Raw genomic sequence first — 22536 nt, 5'->3', positions numbered from 1 at the left:
AAAAAAGAACATTTAAACATTAACTTTAAACGTTAGATTTCTGTTTTTTTTAAGTTAAAACCATCATTTGTAACAACACAACGTGATATGCTACAAAAAATGATAAAAAATAAAAATTAATAAGAGTTATAGAAAAATTATAAAATACTTCTTTTGGTAAGATAATTTTTATAATTTTTTTTACAAATTTTATATTTCTTTACATTTTTTATAATTTTCTTACTACTTTATAAAATTTTATAATTTTTTAGTTGGAATAATTTTATATTTTTTTGACATTTTTATATATTTTTACAATTTTATATATTTTACAATTTTTACGATTTTTATAGTTTTTTTCTATTTTTTAATAAAATTTAAATATTTTTATTAAAATTTATTCATTTTTATAAATTTTATTGATTTTTATTTTTATCATTTTTTACCACATGTCACACAATGGTTGTGACACGTGGTGGCTTTAACTGAAAAAAAATTAAGAGCTGTTAATTTTAATGGTAAACATTAAAGTCAACGATCAAATAGTCTTTTTATGCATTTTAGCAGTTAAAGTACTCAATCGAGTGCAAAAAAAAAAACAAGAGGTTAATTGCTTCTTTTTTTAAGTTTGAGGGTCTTTTTTATGATTTTGGTAGTTCAAGTACCCAATTGAGTGAGAAAAAAAACTGGAGCTTAATTGGTTTTTTTGAAAAAGTTCGACGGCCTTTTTCATGCATTTTGCAGCTCAAGTACCTAATTAAGTGCAAAAAAAAAAAAAGTAGAAGCTTAATTGTTTTTTTTTTGAAAAAATTTGAAGTCCTTTTTGATACATTTTGAAAATTAAGTACCCAATTGAATGAAAAAAAAAAACAGACTTAATTACTTTTTTTTGAAAAAGTTTAAAAACTTTTTACACCATTAAACCTTACACAATATTTATAAGACATTCGAATTTTAAATTGATCCGAGTCAAATTAACTTGACTCATTGTAACACCCCTTCCCTGTGTCCGACGCCGGAATAGGGTATGAGGCATTACCGGACTTAAACACAATCAATCATTTCAAGCTAAAACATGTATATTTCAATATCTACCTCAACCATCACATTCAGATTTACTTTTCATGCTTAATCATTCATACTATTAATTTATTACTTCAACCCCTATACATGTCATATAAATCAAAAAGTTGTTTAATAAAATCTACCAGAGTAAATCTGGTTTGTGTGATCCTTAATGTAGATCCGATCCCCCGAACATATATATACGTCAATCTACAAGAAATAATAAACACATGCAAGTAAGCTTACAGAAAGCTTAGTAAGTTCATAGGCTCATAATAGAATCTTACCAAAATTTCACTAACATTTTTAATAAACAAGTATGCAATATTTCCTGCCAATCACAATCTCAAACAATGAATTTACTCAATTGAGCTCAATATCAGATATCAACTTATATTCTAACATTTAGCTCCAATTGCACTTACAAATACTTGTTAAATTAAGGATCATCTTACGGATTTGAGTACACCATTTGCTTGGTGCCACGATTTGTTTGAATCCTTTACAATGCTATAACTCAATATGGTTTTCTTCACTAAAATATCAACCTACTTTTCACAACTTAGTATGATTTTCATTACTGAAATACTATACCTACATTTCACAACTTAGTATGGTTTTCTTTACAAAATTACCATATCTATGTTCCACATTTTGCCACGGATCCACCATGGACTTATTCGTTAATTCGTCAATGGTTATTAAACGTATGTACTAAATCCTACGGATCCCTTAATTTGAACTTACATCGGGCTGAGTAACCGGAACGTGGTGCTTGGGTTGTCATCACATCTCGCGTAAAAAGGTTCGTGTGGCTGTCCAATTTCTTTGCACTCACTCCGCTAACAAGTTATCATGAGTAGGGCGAAATAACCTGCTTAGAGATGTCCGAATTGAGTACCCGGAACATAGAGCTTGGGTTGTCATCATGTCTCGCGTCAAAAAATTCGAAAATGTCCTAAGTACAAAAATAATAAAATGAAAGGTAAGTCTATCAAGCTCTAATAAATTCTTAAATATATTTACTTACTTCTTAGGCTAGGTTACTTGAGATGTTAATGTGCTAGGATTAAATTGTTGAATTGTTCAAACCATGAGGGTCAAGTCCTATTTTGGAGAAAAATTTTCTTTTTGTAGATACATGCATCGACCTAAAGCTGAAAATGGATTTAGTTAACTAAGGTTTGGGGCATTTCGGCATTGGGCATAAATTAAATAAGGTGAAATGGGTGAAAAGGATGGGTGGCGTGATTAAGTATGGGGGCTAGAATTTTGGTGGTGTATTAAAGTGGGTTAGCTATTGGAAATGGAAGAAAGTTTGAAAAAGAAATTGTAATGGTTTAAGTGGTAACAAGCTGAAAATTAATGGATTGAAAGTAAAGGAAATTAAAAACAACAAATAAATTCTTGAGTAGAAAAGAGAGAATGTATTGAAAGATGAAAGCTTGATTTTTGAATTGATGAATAAAATGAACTATGTAGCCTCTATTAATACTAGTAGCTAGCCTTGTTAAATTAAGAGCCACTATCATAGAAAATCAAGGAAAAATATTCCATGATATTAAAAAAAAATCCCAAAATAATCTCCCACTAAGTCAACAAAAATTTCAGCTAATTAATCTTGGAAAAATTTTGCTTTGGCCCTCCTTCTTTGCTTCTTTCTTCAATATAGCCCAATTGTTTTCTTTTTCTTCTATTTAGCCTCAAATTGCATCCCTGCACAAAATTCAATGTAAACATGGAAAAATTAGTGGTGCACTCTCATAAATTAACCAATTTAATTACATAAAATATGTAACTTTAGCATTTAGTCAGTTTGATTTTTCACATTTTTACAATAATCATAATTCAACAAAAATACACGAATTAATACATTAAATCATTCCCACATTAACAATTAATCATAAAATTTCAGCCGTATGAACTTACCTGGGCTTATTTGTAGGAGTTGTAATATTTCAAGGACTAATCAGTGACTTTTTCTTTTCCTTGTTTATCTTCAGATTCCTGATTTATAATATGAAATTTTCCATTCATTAGCACCTATTTCAATACTAATTCAATTCACAATTTATGCCCTTCAATTTTTGAAATTACACTTTTACCCCAAAATTTACAATTTTTACAATTTAGTCCCTACTCAATTAACACTTCAATTGAACAAATTTTACCTCAAATAACACTTTATCTAATAATTTTAGGCTATTATACAGCCTTTGATATTTATAATTTCAGTACAAAACCCTAATTCCTAGCTTTTTCACAATTAGGTCCTAAAAATCATTTTCTACTAAAATCACTTAATAAAATCATAATATAATGAAATTAAAGCTTCAAATATTTGATAATTCATCATAAAATTCTATAAATTCTTCATGGTAAATTACAAAATCACCCATGGAATCAAAAACTAATGAATTCAATAGTTGGACCTAGTTGTAAAAGTCACAAAACATAAAAATTTCGAAGGAAAAGAAAGAATTGAACTCACATGGTATAAAAATATGAGAAACCAGCTTGTTTCAGACCTCGTATGGCGTATTTGCTGATGAATTATGAATAAATCTCTAGATTTTTCAATTTTGTCTTTGTCTTATATGTTTAATTTGCTAAATTTCTAATTTTGCCCTTTGTTTCTCCTTATTTTCTTGCTGATTTTCTTGCCCAAACCGTCCAGCCCATATAATTTGGGCCTAATTGCCTTTTAAATCCCTCCTTATTAGTCACTTATGCTATTTAATCATACTTTAACAAATTTTACACTATTTTCAATTTAGTACTTTTAATTAATTGACCATCCAAATGTTAGAATTTTCTAACGAAACTTTAATACCAACTCAATGACACTCTATAAATATTTCTAAAAATATTTATGGCTCAATTTATGAGTTCGAGGTTTCGATACCTCGTTTTAGACCGAATTTACTTATTAATTTCTTTTTAAATCACAAAATTCACTAATCCAAAGTTCTTCTATAATCACACTTGACTCATATGTATTTATTTATTAAATTTTAAAACTCATTGGTTGAATTTAGTGATCTCGAATCACTGTTTCCGACACCACTAAAAATTAAGCTGTTACACCAACAGTCATTGTGGTAGTAATTTTGTAGGTGAAAATAATATTCAAAGAGTATTGCTATTTTAATCATTGAAATAATAATATGTAGGTAATAAACACATAAGAAAACTTATTTAGGTAAATCAAGAGAATTTATTTAAAAAATTTGTAAATATCCGATTATTATTTCTAGTCACTTTGTTATTAAAAGGATCGATCTCCAATATTAGAACAAAAAACATAACAAAATTTGAACATTGTTATATAATTATAGTAAAATATATCATAACTTCATCCAGACACTGACTCGAAAAACTTCTCTTATATATATTTTTAAAAATCCTCTTTAAGGGACGACACTTTAGACATTCCATTCTATGATCTTCTTCCTTGCTTCATCACTAGAAAACCCTTTCCCTCCTTTATTTCACGTATCAACAAACTCAAATCATTTAAATTTCAAATTCACTATTTTAAATAAGTCTCGACAAATGAATACCCATAAAGTATGAAGATTAGTTAAGATTTAACTATGGTTGAATATTAATTTGTTAGGAAAGCTCAATTTTAGTCCATTTTCTACACAAAGTAAGAAGCAGGAGGGCAGCAGCTTGGCATGAAAGACCACATATCAACCCTATCCACAAACCCTGATGAAAGAAAATATATATATAAAAAAAGGTTAAATTCCATTAAAATGTGAATATTTAGGGAAAGATTGGGAACAAAATTATTTATCCAGAGGACTTATGAAAAAATTTATATAATTAAATGGAATAAATTAATTAGAGCAGTCAAACTGATATCTGGCTGAGACACTTACCTTAGCATAAAGCTTGAACTTAAAAGCAAGAATCCCTGCAACTGGCATTCCAATTAAATAAAAGGTCCCCAAGTTGGCCCACACAGCCAACACCTGCCATCCGCTTCCTCTGGCCACCCCTGCAACATTTTATTCATTTCATTTTAATCCTTCCATTTCTTCACTAAATTGTTTGTTTTTTCTTTCTGAAATTACCTGATAAGATGCCTTGAAAAGAATCGATGGTAATGGAGATTAAAAGGAAGGGTGTGATTGAAGCAAATTGGTTAATAATGGAAGCAGTGTTGGTGAAGAAAGCAGCCCATATGTTATGCCCAAATGCTAATGCAACAACCACTGTTAGAGCCAGAAGGATTGAAAGCTTGAGTGACACAACCATGGCGGTCTTTGCCTTCCTCGGATTCTCAGCCCCCAATTCATTCGAAACCCTCGTGCTGTTTCAATTAAATTAGCTTAAAATTCGTAAATTAATTAAGATAATAATAAAATTGAACTCACCTTGCTGCAGCACTAAGTCCGTAAGTAATCATGTACGCAATTGATTCTGTATTCACACTGAAACAAAATATTTTACTCAAATCCCATTAATCTTGAAATCTTTAAATGGATCCAGTGAAAAGTATAAAAGTGGAAGCAGAGGCGAATCCAGGGGCTCGTAAGGCCTGGCTCACTAAAATAAAAATTTTAAATTAATAAAGATAAAATTACACTTTAAACCCTTAAAATTTAAAAAATTAATTTAATCATTTAAAAATTATAAAGATATAGACTATTACAAATTAAAATTTCATTTCCTCCCCCTCAAAAAAATTTCTGGATTCACCCCTGAAGGCAAGCATACCACATGGCAATCAAGGAAGTAGTTACTTCTGAATTAGGCATCAATCCTGCTAATAATACTAGAAGCTCGAACGCCCAATATTCCAAACTGCTCAAAACAATTTTAAAAAATTATCTAAATTTTAGTTTAGTTGGCATCATTATTTTTAAAAGTTAAATTGAAATCCGAAATGAAAATGGCTCTAATTTAGACTAATTTGAATTCAAAAGAACTTAATTCTAATTGTTCCGACTTAAAATTTGACCACAAAATCCAAATAACTCGAATTATAAAAGAGTATTATTCAGTTATGACTAATTTAATCGACTTAATTGACGATTTGATTCATTTTAATTAATTCAGTTTTGTCGATTTGGACAGTGGAGTACTGATGACTAAAATTTATAATCGAATCGATCAACTTAATTGACTTATATTTATTTATTTATTATTTTTAAATTATTTTAAATATATTTGTAATATGTGATATAATTTAAATTACCCAAACTTAAAATCCAATTATCTAACCTAACCCAACTCGAAAACCGACCCAAACCCAATTAATGACATCTTAGTCTGTTTCATTAAATCGGTTAACAATAACTTAGTCGATCGATTTAGTTATTTTATATTAAGGCCGATTAAGTCGGTTAAATTAAAAAACAATCAAACTGATTAAAATAATCAAATGCTTACTTTTGACTCAAACTTAAAAAAGATATGTACCAAAATTATACATGAACTATGATTTAATGTGCAATTGTATACATGAAATTTTGATTTGATCCAATTCTTGTAAATTATTAACTCCATTATTAATATAACATCATTTTATGTTTATATATCCTATGCATAAATAATTATATTTATGTAATATAAAAATAAATAAATAAATTTATTTTTTTAAATGTGTATGATTAAATCAAAATTAAAGTTTCAAGTATATATTTAAACCACAATTAAAGTTTCACGCACAGAATTGTACTAAATTAAAGTTCGTGTATACAATTGCATGTTAAATCAAAGTTCATGTATAATTTTAAAATTTAACCCACCTCAAAATAATTAGACTTAAAGTCTTTACCCCAAAAATAATAAATTTATAAGTTTAGTCCTTTAAAAAATGAAAAATTATAAAATAATACAATGACAAATTTTGTTTGACTCTTCAAAATTTTATAATTTAATTTGGAAAAATAGAACTCACCAAACCATTGCCGCAGAAGGGATTGCGAGTTTCAGGTTCGCGAAGACCAAACGAAACGATTCCGACGACAATCCCGGCCATGTTTCCTCAAATCTCTGGGCCAAAACCACATAAGACGATAACAAAACAAGTGAAATCCACAGCGAAATCGAAGCTGCCAATGGAGCTCCTTTGAAACCCAGATCCGTCCAATTAACCAATGCGTAAACGATGCCCAAATGAAGTCCCAATGGCAGAACCGAAAACCACACCAAAGGCATTAAAATACTTTGCGACTGTAGGAATCTCAGTATGTTTTGTACCAATCCGTAAGCAAATAAGCCTGGGATGAGATATTTGATGTAAAGCGCCGCCGTTTTCGAGATTTCGGCGTCTTGTTGAAGGAAGATCAATATGGGCTCGGTGAAGAACCATAAGATTGATATTAGGATGGCGAAAGAACAGGAAATTATGCAAGAAGATTGGAGGTAAATTCCCAATCTTCTGTAAATTTTGGCACCAAATCCTTGACCACAAAGTGTTTCCAGTGCTCCACTTAATCCTGTCTTAACAAACAAGTAAATCCACAAAAGCAAAATATTGAAGTTATGATAAAAGGGTTAATATACCATTTGGTACCTATATTTAATTTCAATGTTCCATTTGGCATATGAGGTGCTTTTGTCTCAATTTAGTATCTAAGTTTGATTTCAATGTTTAATTTGGCACCTCGACTAAACAACATGTGATCCAATAAATATTTGACAAGTGTGTTTTAGTAAAAAAAACATAGGTACTTAATCGGGGCAAAAGAAAAACTCAAGTACTAAATTGAATATTGAAGTCAAACTTAAGTATTTGTATGGGACAAAGAAAAACTCAAGTATCAATTTGAAAAAACTTAGGCACCAAATTGAACATTGAAGTCAAACTCAGATAATTGGGACAAAAAAAAGTTGAAGTACCAAATTAATTAAACATTCAAGCCAAATATAGGTACCAAATGGTATATTCACTTTATAATAAAATAATCAATAAGAGTATGGTGTAATGGTAATATAGATTGCACTCTTAATGAGAGAATACGAGTTCAAATCTTGGAGACAACATTATTGAAAAAGAGAATCACAAACTCTAAATATGGATTGTAAAATGAACATGAAAGATTAAGAAAAGGTAAACTACAATAAATGTCACCCAACTATTATCATTTTTCTTTTTTTTAGTCACCCAACTATTCAATTTTGTCTTTTTTGGTCACCAACTGACAAACGTAAAAGTGGAAACACCCCAAAATCTAATATAATCATGTGTGATCAAAAAAGACAAAATAGAATAGTTGAATGATCATTTTTGTAACTTATTATAATTTAGTACTGACAAAAAAATATTAATAATTAAATGATTATTTTGTAACTTTTCATAATTAGATGACAAAAAATTAAAAAACCATAGTTAAGTGGCTAGGTAAGTTATCCTACAGAATAATGATAAAATAGTGAAAACTAACCATGAAAGCAAAACCAGTGACGGTGGCCCAAGAATTAGCAAGCGTGGCACCAGCAAGCTGAAGCTCCCCAAGGTGACCGGCAAACATGACAGACACCAAAGTTATGGAATAATACACAACATTCGTCACAATCATTGGAAGTGAAAACAACACTTGTTTCTTCGCCTCTTCCAAATCCAAAACATTCTTCCACCACCTCCCATCTTCGTCGTTGTTATCATCCATCTCCGGTAAAAACGGAACCGTTTCTGAAATATTCGTGTTTGACATATCGATTTTCAAAAAAAACAACAAAACAAAACAAAAAAGGAAAAAAAGGGGAACGGCTGCTATATCTTCTTCTGGGAGCTTTCTGAAGAAGAGGAAAAGCAAAATAGAATGACCTTATCAACTTACTATAGCCTCTATTCTTAATTATTCTGTCTAATTTTGTATGGACGACTTGAAAAAGTCATCGAAAAAGGGAATTTAGGAGTTAAATTTCGTTTTGTCTTCTCTAATTAAAAAAAATGATAAATTAACCCTTATACCTTAAATGAGTGAGCAAAACAGTCCTTTCATTTTGGTGTTTATATATAAGGTATAATAACAAATTTAGTTTTAAATTTTACACATTTATTCAATTTGTCCTATATATACTTTTTTATTGAAAGTAAATTAAAAAAAATTAAACTAATGAAGCTAATGGGTCAAGGTCTTTGTAACAAATTTTAAAAAAAAATTAATTAAGCTAAAATTTTTAAGATTTTTAAAAATTATAAAAAATTTTATTAAAAAATAACAATGCCCACTCAATAAAAGAGTAGGGTCAATTGTTTTTAAAGTTTCTTCTAACCATTATATTTTAATGGGTAGGTGTTGCTTTTTTTTTTAATAAAAAATATATATTTTTAAATTTTCTTAAATTTTATTTATAATTTTTAAGATTTTTAATAACTTTTAAAATTTAAATGGGTTTGATTTTTTTTTAAAAAAATTTATAACTAAGGCCTTTTTGACCCTTTAGCCTTATTAGTTTCAAAATTTTCCAATTTACTTCCAATAAAAAAAGTAAGGGTCAAATTGAATAAATATGTAAAGGTTGAGGGCTAAATTTATTATTATACCTTATATATAGACAACAAAATGGAAGGACTATTTTGCTCAGTCATCTAATTTATATGGGCTAATTTTTTAATAAAAAATTAAAATGCAATCCGATATATAAGATAAAAGGTTTTGTCGTACTTTTACCATTTTTTTATTATTAGTATAATAATTATTGTTATAAACAAATTTACGGTGTCTTTGGGGATGTGATTACCTCCGATAAGATTAAAAATAGTGGTGGTGATAAAATTAATTACTGTAACTGTGAAATAAAAATTTTCATTACACCACAATCACCGTCCATCCAAAATCACCCTCAGTGTTATCAAATTACACCAAATTTTAAGCCAAGAAGCAGACAAAATTAATTTTCATAAGAAAAAAGACATTTATAGAATTGCCAAAAAAAAACATTATCGGTAGAATTGCCAAAAATTAGAAAAGAAAAAAAGGAAAAGTAATTGAAATTTATAAGCATTATATATCACTTAATTCTGTTTTCTATTTTCTCTTTATTCTAGTTTTTATGATTTTTAACTTTTGTATGAGAAAATATCAGATTAAATTAAAAGTTACCACGTGTCTTTATTTAATTGTTTCATTAATTTATCTTAACGGTTGACCAAAGATTCTATTAATGAAGGGCTTAATTAATTTTATTTAACGACAAGGGCCCAATTGGATATAAATTTAATATAAAAGCATAATTAATTTTTCGCATTTTCTTAAAGGCTTTTTTGTTACATATGAGCCTTTATTATCATTATATTTTTGTTGAATATAAGTTTTTTTAATAATTTTTATTCTTTAGTGAGTAATTTCTTTTCCTAACATCAATATAATTTATTTCAAATATTTATATGTATATTCAAAGTGGTTTAGAATTTATGTAAATTAAATTAACATGAAATGTTAAAAGTAAAGATAAAAATGGTAAAATAAAAAATTATAAATCAAATTTAACACTTCAGTTTTCAATTTTTTGTAAATACTCAATTTTGACTACTAATATTTTATCTATTTCTTGAAATCAAAGAATATTATATTTCAATAAATTATTCTACCAAGCATATCTCTTCTGAAGTAACAACTTTTGTTTAGAATAATTATTCAGAACAACTGTTGTTCAAGAATAACTTTGTCCAGAATAACTATTTGAAAACATGGTTTTAGTTAGAACAGTTGTCATCCAATATAATTGTTATTTGAAAATAACTCTTGTTTAGAATAATAGTGTTTCAGGAATGACTATGTTTAGAACAACCATTGTTTGGAACAACTTGTATTTGGAAAAAAAAATTTCCCAAAAGAGTTGTTATTCAAAATAAGTTTTACCAAGAAAAACATCACCACAAAACAACTCATATTTAGAATAACCTTTATATTGAGAAAACTCAAGTTTGGAACAAGTCAAAATAATCATTTAAGAACAGCTCTCATTCAAGAACAACCATCATCTTGCATTTTAAGAGATCTTCCACGAAAAATGTTTCACATGGTACTTTATACCAAAGTGGAAGAAATGGAAGTAACCGCAGAATATGGTAAAGTTCTTGGGTTATCTTCACTTTTGAAATGTTTTGGAGAGCTTGGCTTGGTGAATCAGATATGAAGGTAGTTAAAAAGCTTCCTCTTAACCTTTTATTTTAATGATGAGTGTTTTTCTCTACTTTTAGAAACATAGTGAATTCTTCTTCATTATTCACCATCACCAGTAAAACCTTTCACTATCACTTCTTAATTAATATGCAATTCTATCTTAAAGATATCTATTAATACTCTCATTAATTACTAGCTTTGTAACTCAATCCTATTTTTGAAAAACTATAAATAGGAGCCTTTTGCCACAGGTAAGGAGATTTTTGGCACTTTTGAAATTTTCAACATTTTGAACTCTCAAAGAATTCTTTCTGAAATTCTCTCAACTTACTTCTTGGTTAAGCTTGACAGTCAACCATATTTCCCTTTCTCTCATCACTTAACGCTATGCTCAGTATTACTGGCTCTGCTGTAGTCTTTCTCTCCACTTTCTTTCGCTACATCCTGTTCACTTTGTTTGCAATGCTTCCTCTCTCCGTCAAAGAACTCTCTACACTTCTTCTATGGCAGTAACGACAGATGTTGAAACCTCTGGTTTTAGTGTTATTTTCTCTATTGCTAATTGGTACTTTTTTTTGACAATTTTAATATTTTAAAAAAAATTATAGTAAAATTGTTAATTTTGGTACAACGTATTGCTAAGATGAATTTGATTGTGTAAATATTATTGGATTGTTAAAGCTAGCTTAATTTCTTGGAAAATTGAATTCACAAGATGAATTTGATTACCAATGATTAAGAAGGACCCCATGCCAAATAACAAGGCTAGAACCAAGATAAGAGAAACAGTGATGAGGATGTCAAGTTGAGGTGAGAGTGGGGTTGAGTTGTTTTAAAAGAGTCAAAACTATCCTTATTTTTCTTTATTACTTTTCCCAATAAATAAACAAGAAGGAAAAAGAGAGAACCTACAAGTTTTAGTCTTATGTAGCAAATAAACCATAATAAAGTGTTTTGGACTAATTACAGAGAGATCTCTAGTTTTAGTCAAAAGTAAAAAAAAAAGTCATGTCAACAACTTGTTAGTGGATTAATGAAAATTTTAACTTTAGTGACCAATTTGAGCAATCATCTTAATTAGAGTTACTAAATTAAGAATGACCAAAATAAGAGCGATGCAATTTTAAAGTGACGTGCGATATAGTTTACTCTTACTATTATTTGACTGTTAAAGAATTTCATATATTTAAAATGAGGGAAACAAAAACAAAATTAATGGTCAAACTACTCATGCATCTAACCTTTTAAGTGAGGGAAGTAAATCATTTTAAGATATTTACTTGGAGCTTACAAATTTGAAAACTATGTGTTGTTTCAAAAAGGAAAAAACAACAAAATTAGTGGTCAAAAAATTCATGCATCTAACCTTATTTACTGAGGGAAATAAAAGTGAATAAAGTAAGATATTTTAAGAGATTTACTTCAAGCTTACTAATTTATAACATAATTTTGTACTTTAATTTTTATAATATCATTAGATATTTCATTCGAATTTATCGACATATACGTATCTAAATACACAACTTATTATTTCTTTCTCGAAATTATATATCAAATTTTAGTTTTGATTCTTATATTCAGCTTAAATTTAAATTTTAATATTTTAATTTTAATTTTTAACATAATGTTAATGTCATCGTCAATTTAAATACTTCATTTTGACTAAATTATTGATTTTTCTTTTTGAAATTATATAACAACAGTTAGTTTTCAATTTTTAGTCCTTATAATATGCCAAAATTAGAAATTTAATCTCTATGTCTTAATTTTTGACATAATTTGGTACTTCAATTTTTTAATGTCATTAATTAGTCTAAACATCATATTCTAATTAAACTGTTGATGTAAATTTTTAAAAATTGACAACATTGTTAAAATTCTCTGTTAAATTCAAGTTATTAGATTGTCATCATTTTTGGTTACATGGCTACCAAATAAGATTTTTTTTTAAATTTCAACATGTCACACCAGCAAATTTAACAAAAGAATTTTAATGTTGTTAATAACTAAACCTAAAATTTTTAATCCAAAATATAGAGATTAAATTTAAAATATAAGAAGAATATAAATATTTAAAACATATTTTGATATTTAAATTTTTAGAAATTCAAAAAAAAATATTTAAAACATATCAAAATAAGTTTATAGCTTAAATGTTTTAATTATAAATATGAATATATAGAAGGTTATTTTGGAAATTACACATATATATATTAGAGAAGAAAAAGAGAATAGGAGGAGTAAGAGAGGGAAAATGTTTAAAAAGTGGAGGCAGTTTGATTTCTTATTTACCTTTGCCTCTTAACCTCTTCCTTCCATCATTCCTTTTCTCCTCTCTTTCGCACTATCCTCCCCCCTACTTCTTTCCCACCAACCCTTTTATCTTTCTCTTCATCATCATCACAAATATACTTCAAATTTTATTAATATGGAGAAATTAGATTTATCAAACTAAAAAAATAAAAAACTAAACCATAAATAGTTCATACATCTCATCCTTCCAAAGGGGTTGAAGAACATTTTTAAAGTTTGGATGGTTATCCCACTCCAACGATTCCCACCATTCTTTAAATGACCTGATGGTAAGAGAAGGTGGAGCATATGCAAATGGCTGCCCATTGCCAACAAGGGGAACCAATGGAGGAATTCTCTTCAGTTTATAACAGTCTAGAACTTGGATAAGTTGGAGAGAATCGCAAACCATCACTCCACTTTTGCTGCAAATGCTCTTCAAATTTGGTAACATACTTAGTCTGAATTCTCTCAATTTGGGAAGATGGAATTTGATTAATGCATCACTCCCTTTTTCTTCAACTTCTGATGTTGCAGCTCCCAACATTTCTACTACCTCATCACAGAGTGACACTGATATTTTTTCCAGGTTTTGGAGGTTTGGAAGCAACCAATGTGGAAGCAACGTCTTCATACTTGAGCAGTTCACTATCTCAATTTCCTTGAGATGGGAAAAGGTGGCAGACGGAGCCAATGCTGATGTTGTTGCTGAACCAATTCCTTCATCTTTCATAACAAGGGCACTCAACTTTGGCAAATGTTTAAGATCCAACATCTCGAGGCTCTGAAATGGATGAGCGGAAGAAGAGGTAAAAGAGGACAGGGAAACAACACATTCTATCCCTTCACACCTCAAAATCCTACAAACCCTCAAGTCAATCGCATTTTTGAAGGAAGATTTGTCATCGACTAAGCTTCTCAAATAGTCGCACTCAATAATACGCAACTCTTGAATTTCAATTGGGTGCATAATTAACTCACCTTCCGAATTGTCGACTCCTCCAATTACTACTGTTTTATCTCTTTCAGGAGTCCTCCACACAGGAATTAAATATGAGCCCACCCGTAAATGGTACTTGATGAGACTTTTCTTACTTTGTTGCATTGAGGAGATGAACTTATTCAATTCACCGATGTCTTCGAAACGTCCGGTAAAGCACTCCAACTTCTTCAATGGTTCCATCTCCTCTGCTTTTAGACTTGTTTTTTCATTGTCCACTTCAAAACTCAAGTGCTGAAGGTGAACAAGTTTTGGTAAAAGTCCAGCGGGTATCTCTTTCAGAGTGCGCACTCTAAGATCAAGATATCTTAGCTTTATCAGCATATCCATTCCTTCAGGGACTTCCTCAATTTTGGTCACAGAAAGATCCAACTTCTTCAATTCTTGAAGCATCGAAAGACATAGCAGATCTCTTAATTCTACACAGCAACGAAGCAACAATGTTGTGAGGTTCTTTAGTTCAGAGATGGAATTTGGTAAACTTTTGATCTTCGTAGAGGACAAATTCAGAACACTAAGACAAGGCATATTTGTGAAGAAAGAATATGGGATCTTCTTTATAGGGTTCTCCTGCAATAACAAGGTTGTGAGCAGTTGACATTTTATGGGCAGCACATCTACGGGAAATTTCGTTATGGAGTTATGCATAAGCGACACTTTCTCAATATCTGGACTCCATTTCCCCCTTTTCGGTAATTCTTTTAATTGCAAGCCTGCTTGTACTATATATCGAGGATTCATACTTGTGATCGACAGTGCCATGTCTCTCACTGCATCATGCATCTTTATGCGAGGTTGACCAAATACATTGGTAATATTTTCCAACAAGCAGTTATCTCCTAACTTCTTCAAAATAACATAGCCCTTGTCTTTCATTTCCTGTCTTGTACCCATATCATCTATGAATCCCTCGTCAATCCAGCACTCAATTAGTTCATCATTTTCAATTTCAAAATCTTCGGGATATAATGCGCAATGTAAGAAACAATATTTCACTTTCTCGTCCTTTAAGTGATCGAAGCTAAATTTCAAGCGCTCGATTACCTCAGCTTCCACTCCTTCAACTTTCCCTATTCTCTCTTTTAATTCCCCGAGTGCATTTTTCCAAATAAGAGGGTTATCTTCTCCTTTCATGGTACCAGCTACCACGACAATTGTAAGAGGTAGACCCGCACATTCCTTGACAACAAGCTTCAAAGTGGGCATTATATTTGGACTTTGAACTATGTTAGGTCCAACTTTATTCAAGAATAGTATCAATGCCTCTTCTTCTGAAAGGGGCTTCACTTTTATCACCTTACAACCCATATACTTACAGACATGCTCCGAACGGGTTGTCAATACCAACTTGCAGCCAGTGCTGCAACTCGGCTCGGGGATCCCAACTTCCTCTAGAGAGACTTTATCCCATACATCATCTAGGATTAGAACATGCTTTCCTGCCTTCTTCAGCATTTCTGACAAGATTGCTGCTCGTCTGAGCTTGTCCTCTTCTTTGTCTAAATATTCCTTCGCCTTCAACGTACTTGCAATATTATCTTGCACCTGCATTACACTGAACTCCTTTGATATGGTAACCCAGATTACCCTTTCGAATCTTTGTTGTTTCAAAAGATAATTGTGGATGTGCTTCATGATAGTGGTTTTACCCACACCGCCCATCCCCCAAACCCCAATCTTGCACACCTCCTCCTGCATCAAACATACCCAAATCTCATTTCTGACAGCTTCCTCTCCAACTAGTTCTGATGTTGGCAGCGGCAACCCAGCACTTGGACCATCCATGTCAAGACCTTCAGAGGCATTAGGAGCGCTATTAAGAAATTCCTTCATTTCTCGAATCTTTTCATCAACCAGCTTCCCGTTGCAAGTACGACAGAGATATCTCCCGTTACTGACTTTGTTTTCAACAACTTGTGCTTCCCTAATCATCTCTTTCACAGCTTTCAACCAACTTTCAACTCCCTTCTTCGGTATCTTCCCCAGAGGACGAAGAAGCTCTGCTTTCAATTGCAGCTCTATATCTTCCATTTTGCAATTCAATTCATCTCTGATCCTCTTGAAGTTTCTCACATAATCGTTCAGCTTTCTGTGATATTGCAAATATTTACAAACAGGAGTTCCGAGACAATATGCAATACCGACAACAGGCTCTACGTACTCCATTGCCATGTCCCTGCAATGCAATCATATATAACAGTAGCAGAGAATGAAAATCTGTGAATGAATTGGATATTTTATGAAGTATTGATATGTCAGTGTAAGCATGAATGCAAGTTTCAAGCAATGGCGTTTATTAGATGGAGCTATGGATGGGTGGCAGACAGAAACATGATGAAATTCTGGTCACTAGAATTAAGCTCTCGATGTATATAAAATGCTGGATTCAAGTGTGCAACAGTTCATTACAGAATATTAAGAGTTAAAATGCTAACAGTATGAGATTTCAACATTATATTGCTTCTAGGTAGCTCTTTCTGTATTAATTTCAATCTAGAGTAGATTATGTCTGCTGATCATCTTATCTTAAAGTCTAAAACAGTTGATAATCAGTAGAGGAAATCATAGCTTCAGATCTTATTACCTGGCTGAAAAGTGTTGAGAGAATAGAACTGAAAATGAAGCAGTGAAGTTGACTGTCTGACAGAGCTAGCTGCTAAGAGTAGCAGATAATCAGCAACAATCATTGCAAAGTCATGAATGAAGCAAAGAAAAGCATGTGATGAATAATTGCTTCAGATCTTATTACCTGATTAAGGAAATGAAAGAAAATTAGCTTGACAGGATGATTGAAATTTTGTGATAGACCTTGGACATCAAACAAAATCATTGAAGGTGGCAATGAATAATTGCTTCAGATCTTATTACCTGACTTAGTGGCTGAAAAGTGCTGAGAGATTAGAACTGAAAAGGAAGCAGTGAAGTTGAGTTCCTTGACAATCTTACAAAGCTAGCTGCTATTACAGTAGCAGATAATCAAAAGCAAAGAAAAGCATGTGATGAATTAAGCAAATGAAAGAAAATTACGTTGACTGGATGCTTCAAAATTTGTGACATAGAAACAAATTAAAAGCAGTGAAGAAGAAAGAATGTTGTGGATAAGAAATAAGAAGAAAGTGAAGATAAAAACAGGGAAATTATGAAGTCAGTGGTAGGCGACACCACATTAATCAAAATGAAAAATTTACATATCAAGTCTTTGAATATTTTTGGTTATCACATTTTAGTCTGGTGTTGCCAATATGCCAGGCGACACCAGCAGAACATCATAGCAAATGTCTTACTTTTTAAATTAATTTACTTTCCATATCATTTTTTGTAATTAATTATTTTTTTGTATGATTTGGATAAAAAATTCCTATGTTGAATAATATACATTTTTCTATTTTATAAATAATTTTTAGTTTTTTTTAATACAAAATCAGGGTAAATTTCTTATTTTACCAAAAAAAAATTAAACTATTAACTATTAGTTACTAAACTATAAGTATTTTGGTTGTTTTTTTTTTCTTAAATTGGTAAGGAATAAAATATTTGATGGAGATACTTACGTGGGTTGAAACTTATGTAAAGACTTGAATGTCCCCATGAATTCTGTTTTAAATTATTTTTAATTTTTAGTATTTGTTTTAAATTATTTTAAATCTATTGCTACAACTACCCACATTTTAACACTAGTTTTAATTTTTATAATTATTTTTTAAAGAAATTTAACTGTTTCTATAATTAAGAATAAAAATTATAGTAAAAAATTTAAATATTTTAGTTATAAATTATAAATTTATTTAACAACATTTTAAATAATATTTTTAAAAATACATTATTAAAATCTGTTAAAGATTTTTAAATTTGTTTAAAATTTGGCACGTTGTTCGTGGATCAATCTTTGCATTTGCATGTAATGAGCAAGGAAGCTATGAACAAGTAATGAGCAAACTATATTTTGCATATGCATTTGCCATAGAATAGTGGTGAATAGGACTGGTAAAATGATTAATCCAATCTAATTACTCAAAATATAAAAATTTTTAACCATTACTTGAATCGAATTTTTTTCAAATACATTAATCGAATTATCGAAATTTATATTGGTACGAGCAACTCAGCCCAATTCAAAGGCCATAATAGAGATGAGCTTAGTTTCTCTCAAGGCCCAATTACGATATTCAAATCTAAACAGATAAAGTCAAATTTTTTAAATTTAAAAATTCAGATATATTTATTACCGCATATTAAACTTTTTCTATTAAATTCTTTTGTGTAGAATTTTATTTTATTTTTTAAATGTTCGCTTTATAACCATATAACAAAAAAAAACTATAGTTGATAATATTTATTATGATTTTTCTTAAAAACACTCATTTGAAATTGTCACAATAAAATAATATTTTTCCTGTTGGAATAGTGTTCTTGAGAAAAATTGACGTCAATATTTTGATTGAAATAGTTAACAATATTATCTATTCAAACTAACTAATGACATTATAAAAGTATATAGACAAAATTATGTAAAAAATTAAAACATAAAGATTAAATCTCAATTTTTAGCATTGTCTAGAGGTCAAAATTGAAATTTGACCATTGTCTTATAATGTAAAAAAAAATGATGTAAACCTAAAAGAAATGGAAAGCCACGTGACAATTACTAAAACTTTTAGGGTATTCAAATTGTATATAACAACGTAATGTTTTAACCAAAGAGTTAACAGTATTAACTATTTAGACTAATTAAGAACATTATTAAAGTATTGAGGTCAGATTATGTTAAAAATTAAAATATATAGATTTAATTTCAAAATTAAATATATTAGAGGACCAAATATGATATTGAACTATTTTTGTATATAAAAAAGGCAATGAGCTAGCGACGTGGCAGCAACCTTCTATATATATAGGTATATAGATAATATAAAAAATTATAGAACAATTATAATATATAATAATCATATAATATTCAAAAAAATTATAAGTACAAAATATTATTTTTTTAAATTTTTATATGTTTTTTATTATTTTTAAGGTTGTTGATGTCAGATCAGACTGACCAGTCGGACTAATTAGATCAAGAATTGATCAATGCATTGGTCAAAAGTAAGGTAAAAATCAGTTGAATTATGAATTGGACTACAAACTAGTTGAACCAAGTTGTACATATTTTAATTTAAATCGGGGAATCAGTAGGTTGAACGGTTCAATCATCGATCTAAGTCTAAAATCGTGGACTTTTTATTTTTGAAAATTGAAGGTTCTCCTTGAATAAGGGCTTTTGTTTAATTTCCTTTTGTTTTCAGTGCATTGCAATTGGCCTTCCTTCATCTCCTTGCCCTCATAATCCTTCTTTCATAATCAAGCATGACAAAAACACATTCCTCGTTGGAAAATAATCTTTCTTTTACCTTAAATGGAGGGTTCCAACAGCAGAGATTGCAGTGTAAAGAAAGGGCAAGATGTGGTCCGGTCATCCCTTTTTCTCACAACAATTTACACTAAATAGCAATCTTTGGAACAAATGTCATGTCTTATAGGTTCCTACATGATGGGACAAGATTATGGGGTCTGATATACGATGAGTGTGGAATTTAAAGGTCACAAAAATGGAGGCCCAATATCATTTTCAGAAATTCAAAAAATTAATATTTGATTCGATATCATATCAAAATAAGTTTATAACTTAAATATTTTAATTATAAGGGTAAACTACTAAAATAGTCACTTTTGTTTGTCTTAGGTTACATTTTAGTCACTTATGTTTGAAATGATACGTTTTAGTCACTTACATTATCGTGTTGTAACATTTTAGTCACTGAGTCATTAATTGTCGACAATGGTGTAATGTTAAGTTGATGTGGCACATTAAATCATCATTTCAAACGAAAATTTTAGGTTAAATTCTACAATTGGTCCCTATATATTTTCATTTTCAACAAATTAAAAATTTTCTTTTATGTTCTTCTAACTTTTTTTTTCCATTCTCTTATGCTTCTCCCTCTATTTTCCTCCCTTCTTCATTTCTTTTAACATAGTTTTTCTGTGCTTTCCATTTGTAACTAGTCCACAAGCTCGCCTCACTCAAAAAAATTAAATTGTTCAAAAAAATAAACCATAGAAAAACTACGTTGAAAGAAATGGAGAAGGGAGGAAAACAAAGGGAGAAGCATAAGAGAATGGAAAAGAAAAAAGTTAAAAAAACATAAAAGAAAAAACTAAATTGCTCTAAACGAAAAAAAATATGGGGACCGATTGTATAAATTAACCTAGAATTTTTGTTTGAAATGATGATTTAACTTGTCACATTAGTTTACTGTTACACCGTTAACAGAAACTAACAGCTCAGTGACTAAAATGTTACAACGTGATAACATAAGTGACTAAAATGTAACATTTCAAACATAAGTGACTAAAATGTAACCTGAGTCAAACAAAAGTGACTATTTTAGTAGTTTACCCTAATTATAAATATGAATATATAGAAGGTTATTTTGGGAACTACATATATATTTTAAAAGAAATGAAGTCTTTTTTTTAGAGAATAGAAGGAATGGTAAGAGAGGGACAATGTTTACAAAGTGGAGGCACTTTGATTTCTTATTTAGGTAGCGTATAAAATTATAATTATAAAAATTGTAGAAAAAATTATTATATATATATTTATATATATATATATTTATGTGAGCAAAGAAAATTCCTATTAATAGTGTTAACTGTTATTAGGTAAGAAAACTTTGTAGTTTTGGTGTTGAAGGGGGATAAAAACAAAATAATAAACAATGAGAGTTTACAAAATAATTAACCGTATTTAAGATTTTGTGCCGCCACAGTATCACACAACACCTTTAGAGCTTATTTTCAACAGCCAATTAAAATGAGAAATTTACATATCATATCTTTGAATATTTTGGTCATCACATTTTAATCTGGTGTTGCCAATATATTAGACAACACCAACAAAACATCGTATTACATAAACTCAAATCATACATTCAAATCATATCCACTTACATAAACTCACATGCTATCTACTTTACAATCATATCCGATGTCCTCAAATTGAAGACTTTACTAAGTACCTGCAAATCCTAACATGAAAGTTTTAAAACTTGACCAATAATTGCTAGGGTAAATTATTATTGTTAGACGCTCTAAATAAAGATTGTTCCTATTGTGGTTACTCTATTTCTTTTTCTTATTATCAATTTAATTTACGGTAGCGTATCAAATTATAATTATAAAAATTTTAGATAAATTTTATTATATATATCTATATATATGAGCTAAAGAAAATTACTATTAATAATGTTAACTGCTATGCCAGACATAATTTAAACTGGACTAATGGGTAAGAGAACTTTTTAGTTTTAGTGTTGAGGGGGAATAAAAACAAAATAATAAACAGTAAGGGTTTACAAAGAAATTAACCCTAGTTAAGATTTTGTGTGGCCACACGGCCACACAACACCCTTAGAGCTTATTTTCAACAGCCAATCAAAATGACAAATTTACATATCAAGTCTTTGAATATTTTTGGTTATCACATTTTAGTCTGGTGTTGCCAATATGCCAGGCGACAACAGCAGAATATCGTAGCAAATGTCTTATTTTTGTAATTAATTTATTTTCTATACTATTTTCGTAATTAATTATTTTTGTATGATTTGGATAAAAATCCCTATGTTGAATAATATACATTTTCTATTTTATAAATAATTTTGAGTTTTTTTATACAAAATCAGAGTAAATTTTTTATTTTACCAAAAAAACTACACTATTAACTATTAGTTACTAAACTATGAGTATTTTGGTTGTTTTTTCTTTCTTAAATTGGTAAGGAATAAAATATTTGATGGAGATGCTTACGTGGGTTGAAACATATGTAAAGACTTGAATGTCCCCATGAATTTTATTGAAATTATTTTTAATTTTTAGTATTTGTTTTAAAATATTTTAAATCTATTGCTAAACAACTACCAACATTTTAACACTAATTTTAATTTTTATAATTATTTTTGGAAGAAATTTAATTGTTTCTATAATTAGAAACAAAATTTATAGCAGAAGTCTTAAAACCGTTACAAATAGACATTCAATTCGTGTTTTTAGAAAAATCTTTGT

At 29.4% G+C, this 22536-nt stretch overlaps 2 protein-coding genes across 3 annotated transcripts; both read right to left on the bottom strand.

Moving 5' to 3' along the window:
• Nucleotides 1–2548: 2548 nt before the first annotated feature.
• On the bottom strand, nt 2549–8845 carry LOC107903609 (protein DETOXIFICATION 18). Of its 2 annotated transcripts, XM_016829703.2 has the most exons (9): nt 8448–8845; nt 6959–7503; nt 5773–5859; nt 5430–5486; nt 5127–5365; nt 4932–5050; nt 3536–4758; nt 2974–3051; nt 2549–2760 (listed from the first exon to the last, which is right to left on the bottom strand). In XM_016829703.2, exons 1-7 carry the CDS (start codon nt 8715–8717, stop codon nt 4660–4662), a joined length of 1416 nt encoding a protein of 471 aa, XP_016685192.1. In that variant the 5' UTR covers nt 8718–8845; the 3' UTR covers nt 2549–2760; nt 2974–3051; nt 3536–4659. The 2 variants fall into 2 exon arrangements, with proteins under 2 accessions (XP_016685192.1, XP_016685194.1); XM_016829705.2 differs by lacking the exon at nt 5773–5859.
• Nucleotides 8846–13602: 4757 nt separating this feature from the next.
• On the bottom strand, nt 13603–17513 carry LOC107902257 (disease resistance protein At4g27190). The gene is made up of 2 exons (XM_041092782.1): nt 17012–17513; nt 13603–16603 (listed from the first exon to the last, which is right to left on the bottom strand). Exon 2 carries the CDS (start codon nt 16597–16599, stop codon nt 13603–13605), a length of 2997 nt encoding a protein of 998 aa, XP_040948716.1. The 5' UTR covers nt 16600–16603; nt 17012–17513.
• Between the last annotated feature and the right edge of the window lie 5023 nt (nt 17514–22536).

Source organism: Gossypium hirsutum, chromosome D05, assembly GCF_007990345.1.
Source record: "Gossypium hirsutum isolate 1008001.06 chromosome D05, Gossypium_hirsutum_v2.1, whole genome shotgun sequence".
In the NCBI taxonomy this organism is placed as follows: domain Eukaryota; kingdom Viridiplantae; phylum Streptophyta; class Magnoliopsida; order Malvales; family Malvaceae; genus Gossypium; species Gossypium hirsutum.
Note: the sequence above shows the minus strand (reverse complement) of the source record. Positions and strands in the feature narration are given on the sequence as shown.

Excerpts from the sequence above, each read along its gene's own strand:
- LOC107903609 (XM_016829703.2), bottom strand. The coding sequence starts at position 8,717 with ATGTCAAACACGAATATTTCAGAAACGGTTCCGTTTTTACCGGAGATG. Across the intron at positions 5,487-5,772 it reads ACTTCCTTGATTGCCATGTG|TGTGAATACAGAATCAATTG; the intron begins GTATGCTTGCCT and ends ATTTTGTTTCAG. Across the intron at positions 5,051-5,126 it reads TTTTCAAGGCATCTTATCAG|GGGTGGCCAGAGGAAGCGGA; the intron begins GTAATTTCAGAA and ends AAAATGTTGCAG.
- LOC107902257 (XM_041092782.1), bottom strand. The coding sequence starts at position 16,599 with ATGGCAATGGAGTACGTAGAGCCTGTTGTCGGTATTGCATATTGTCTC.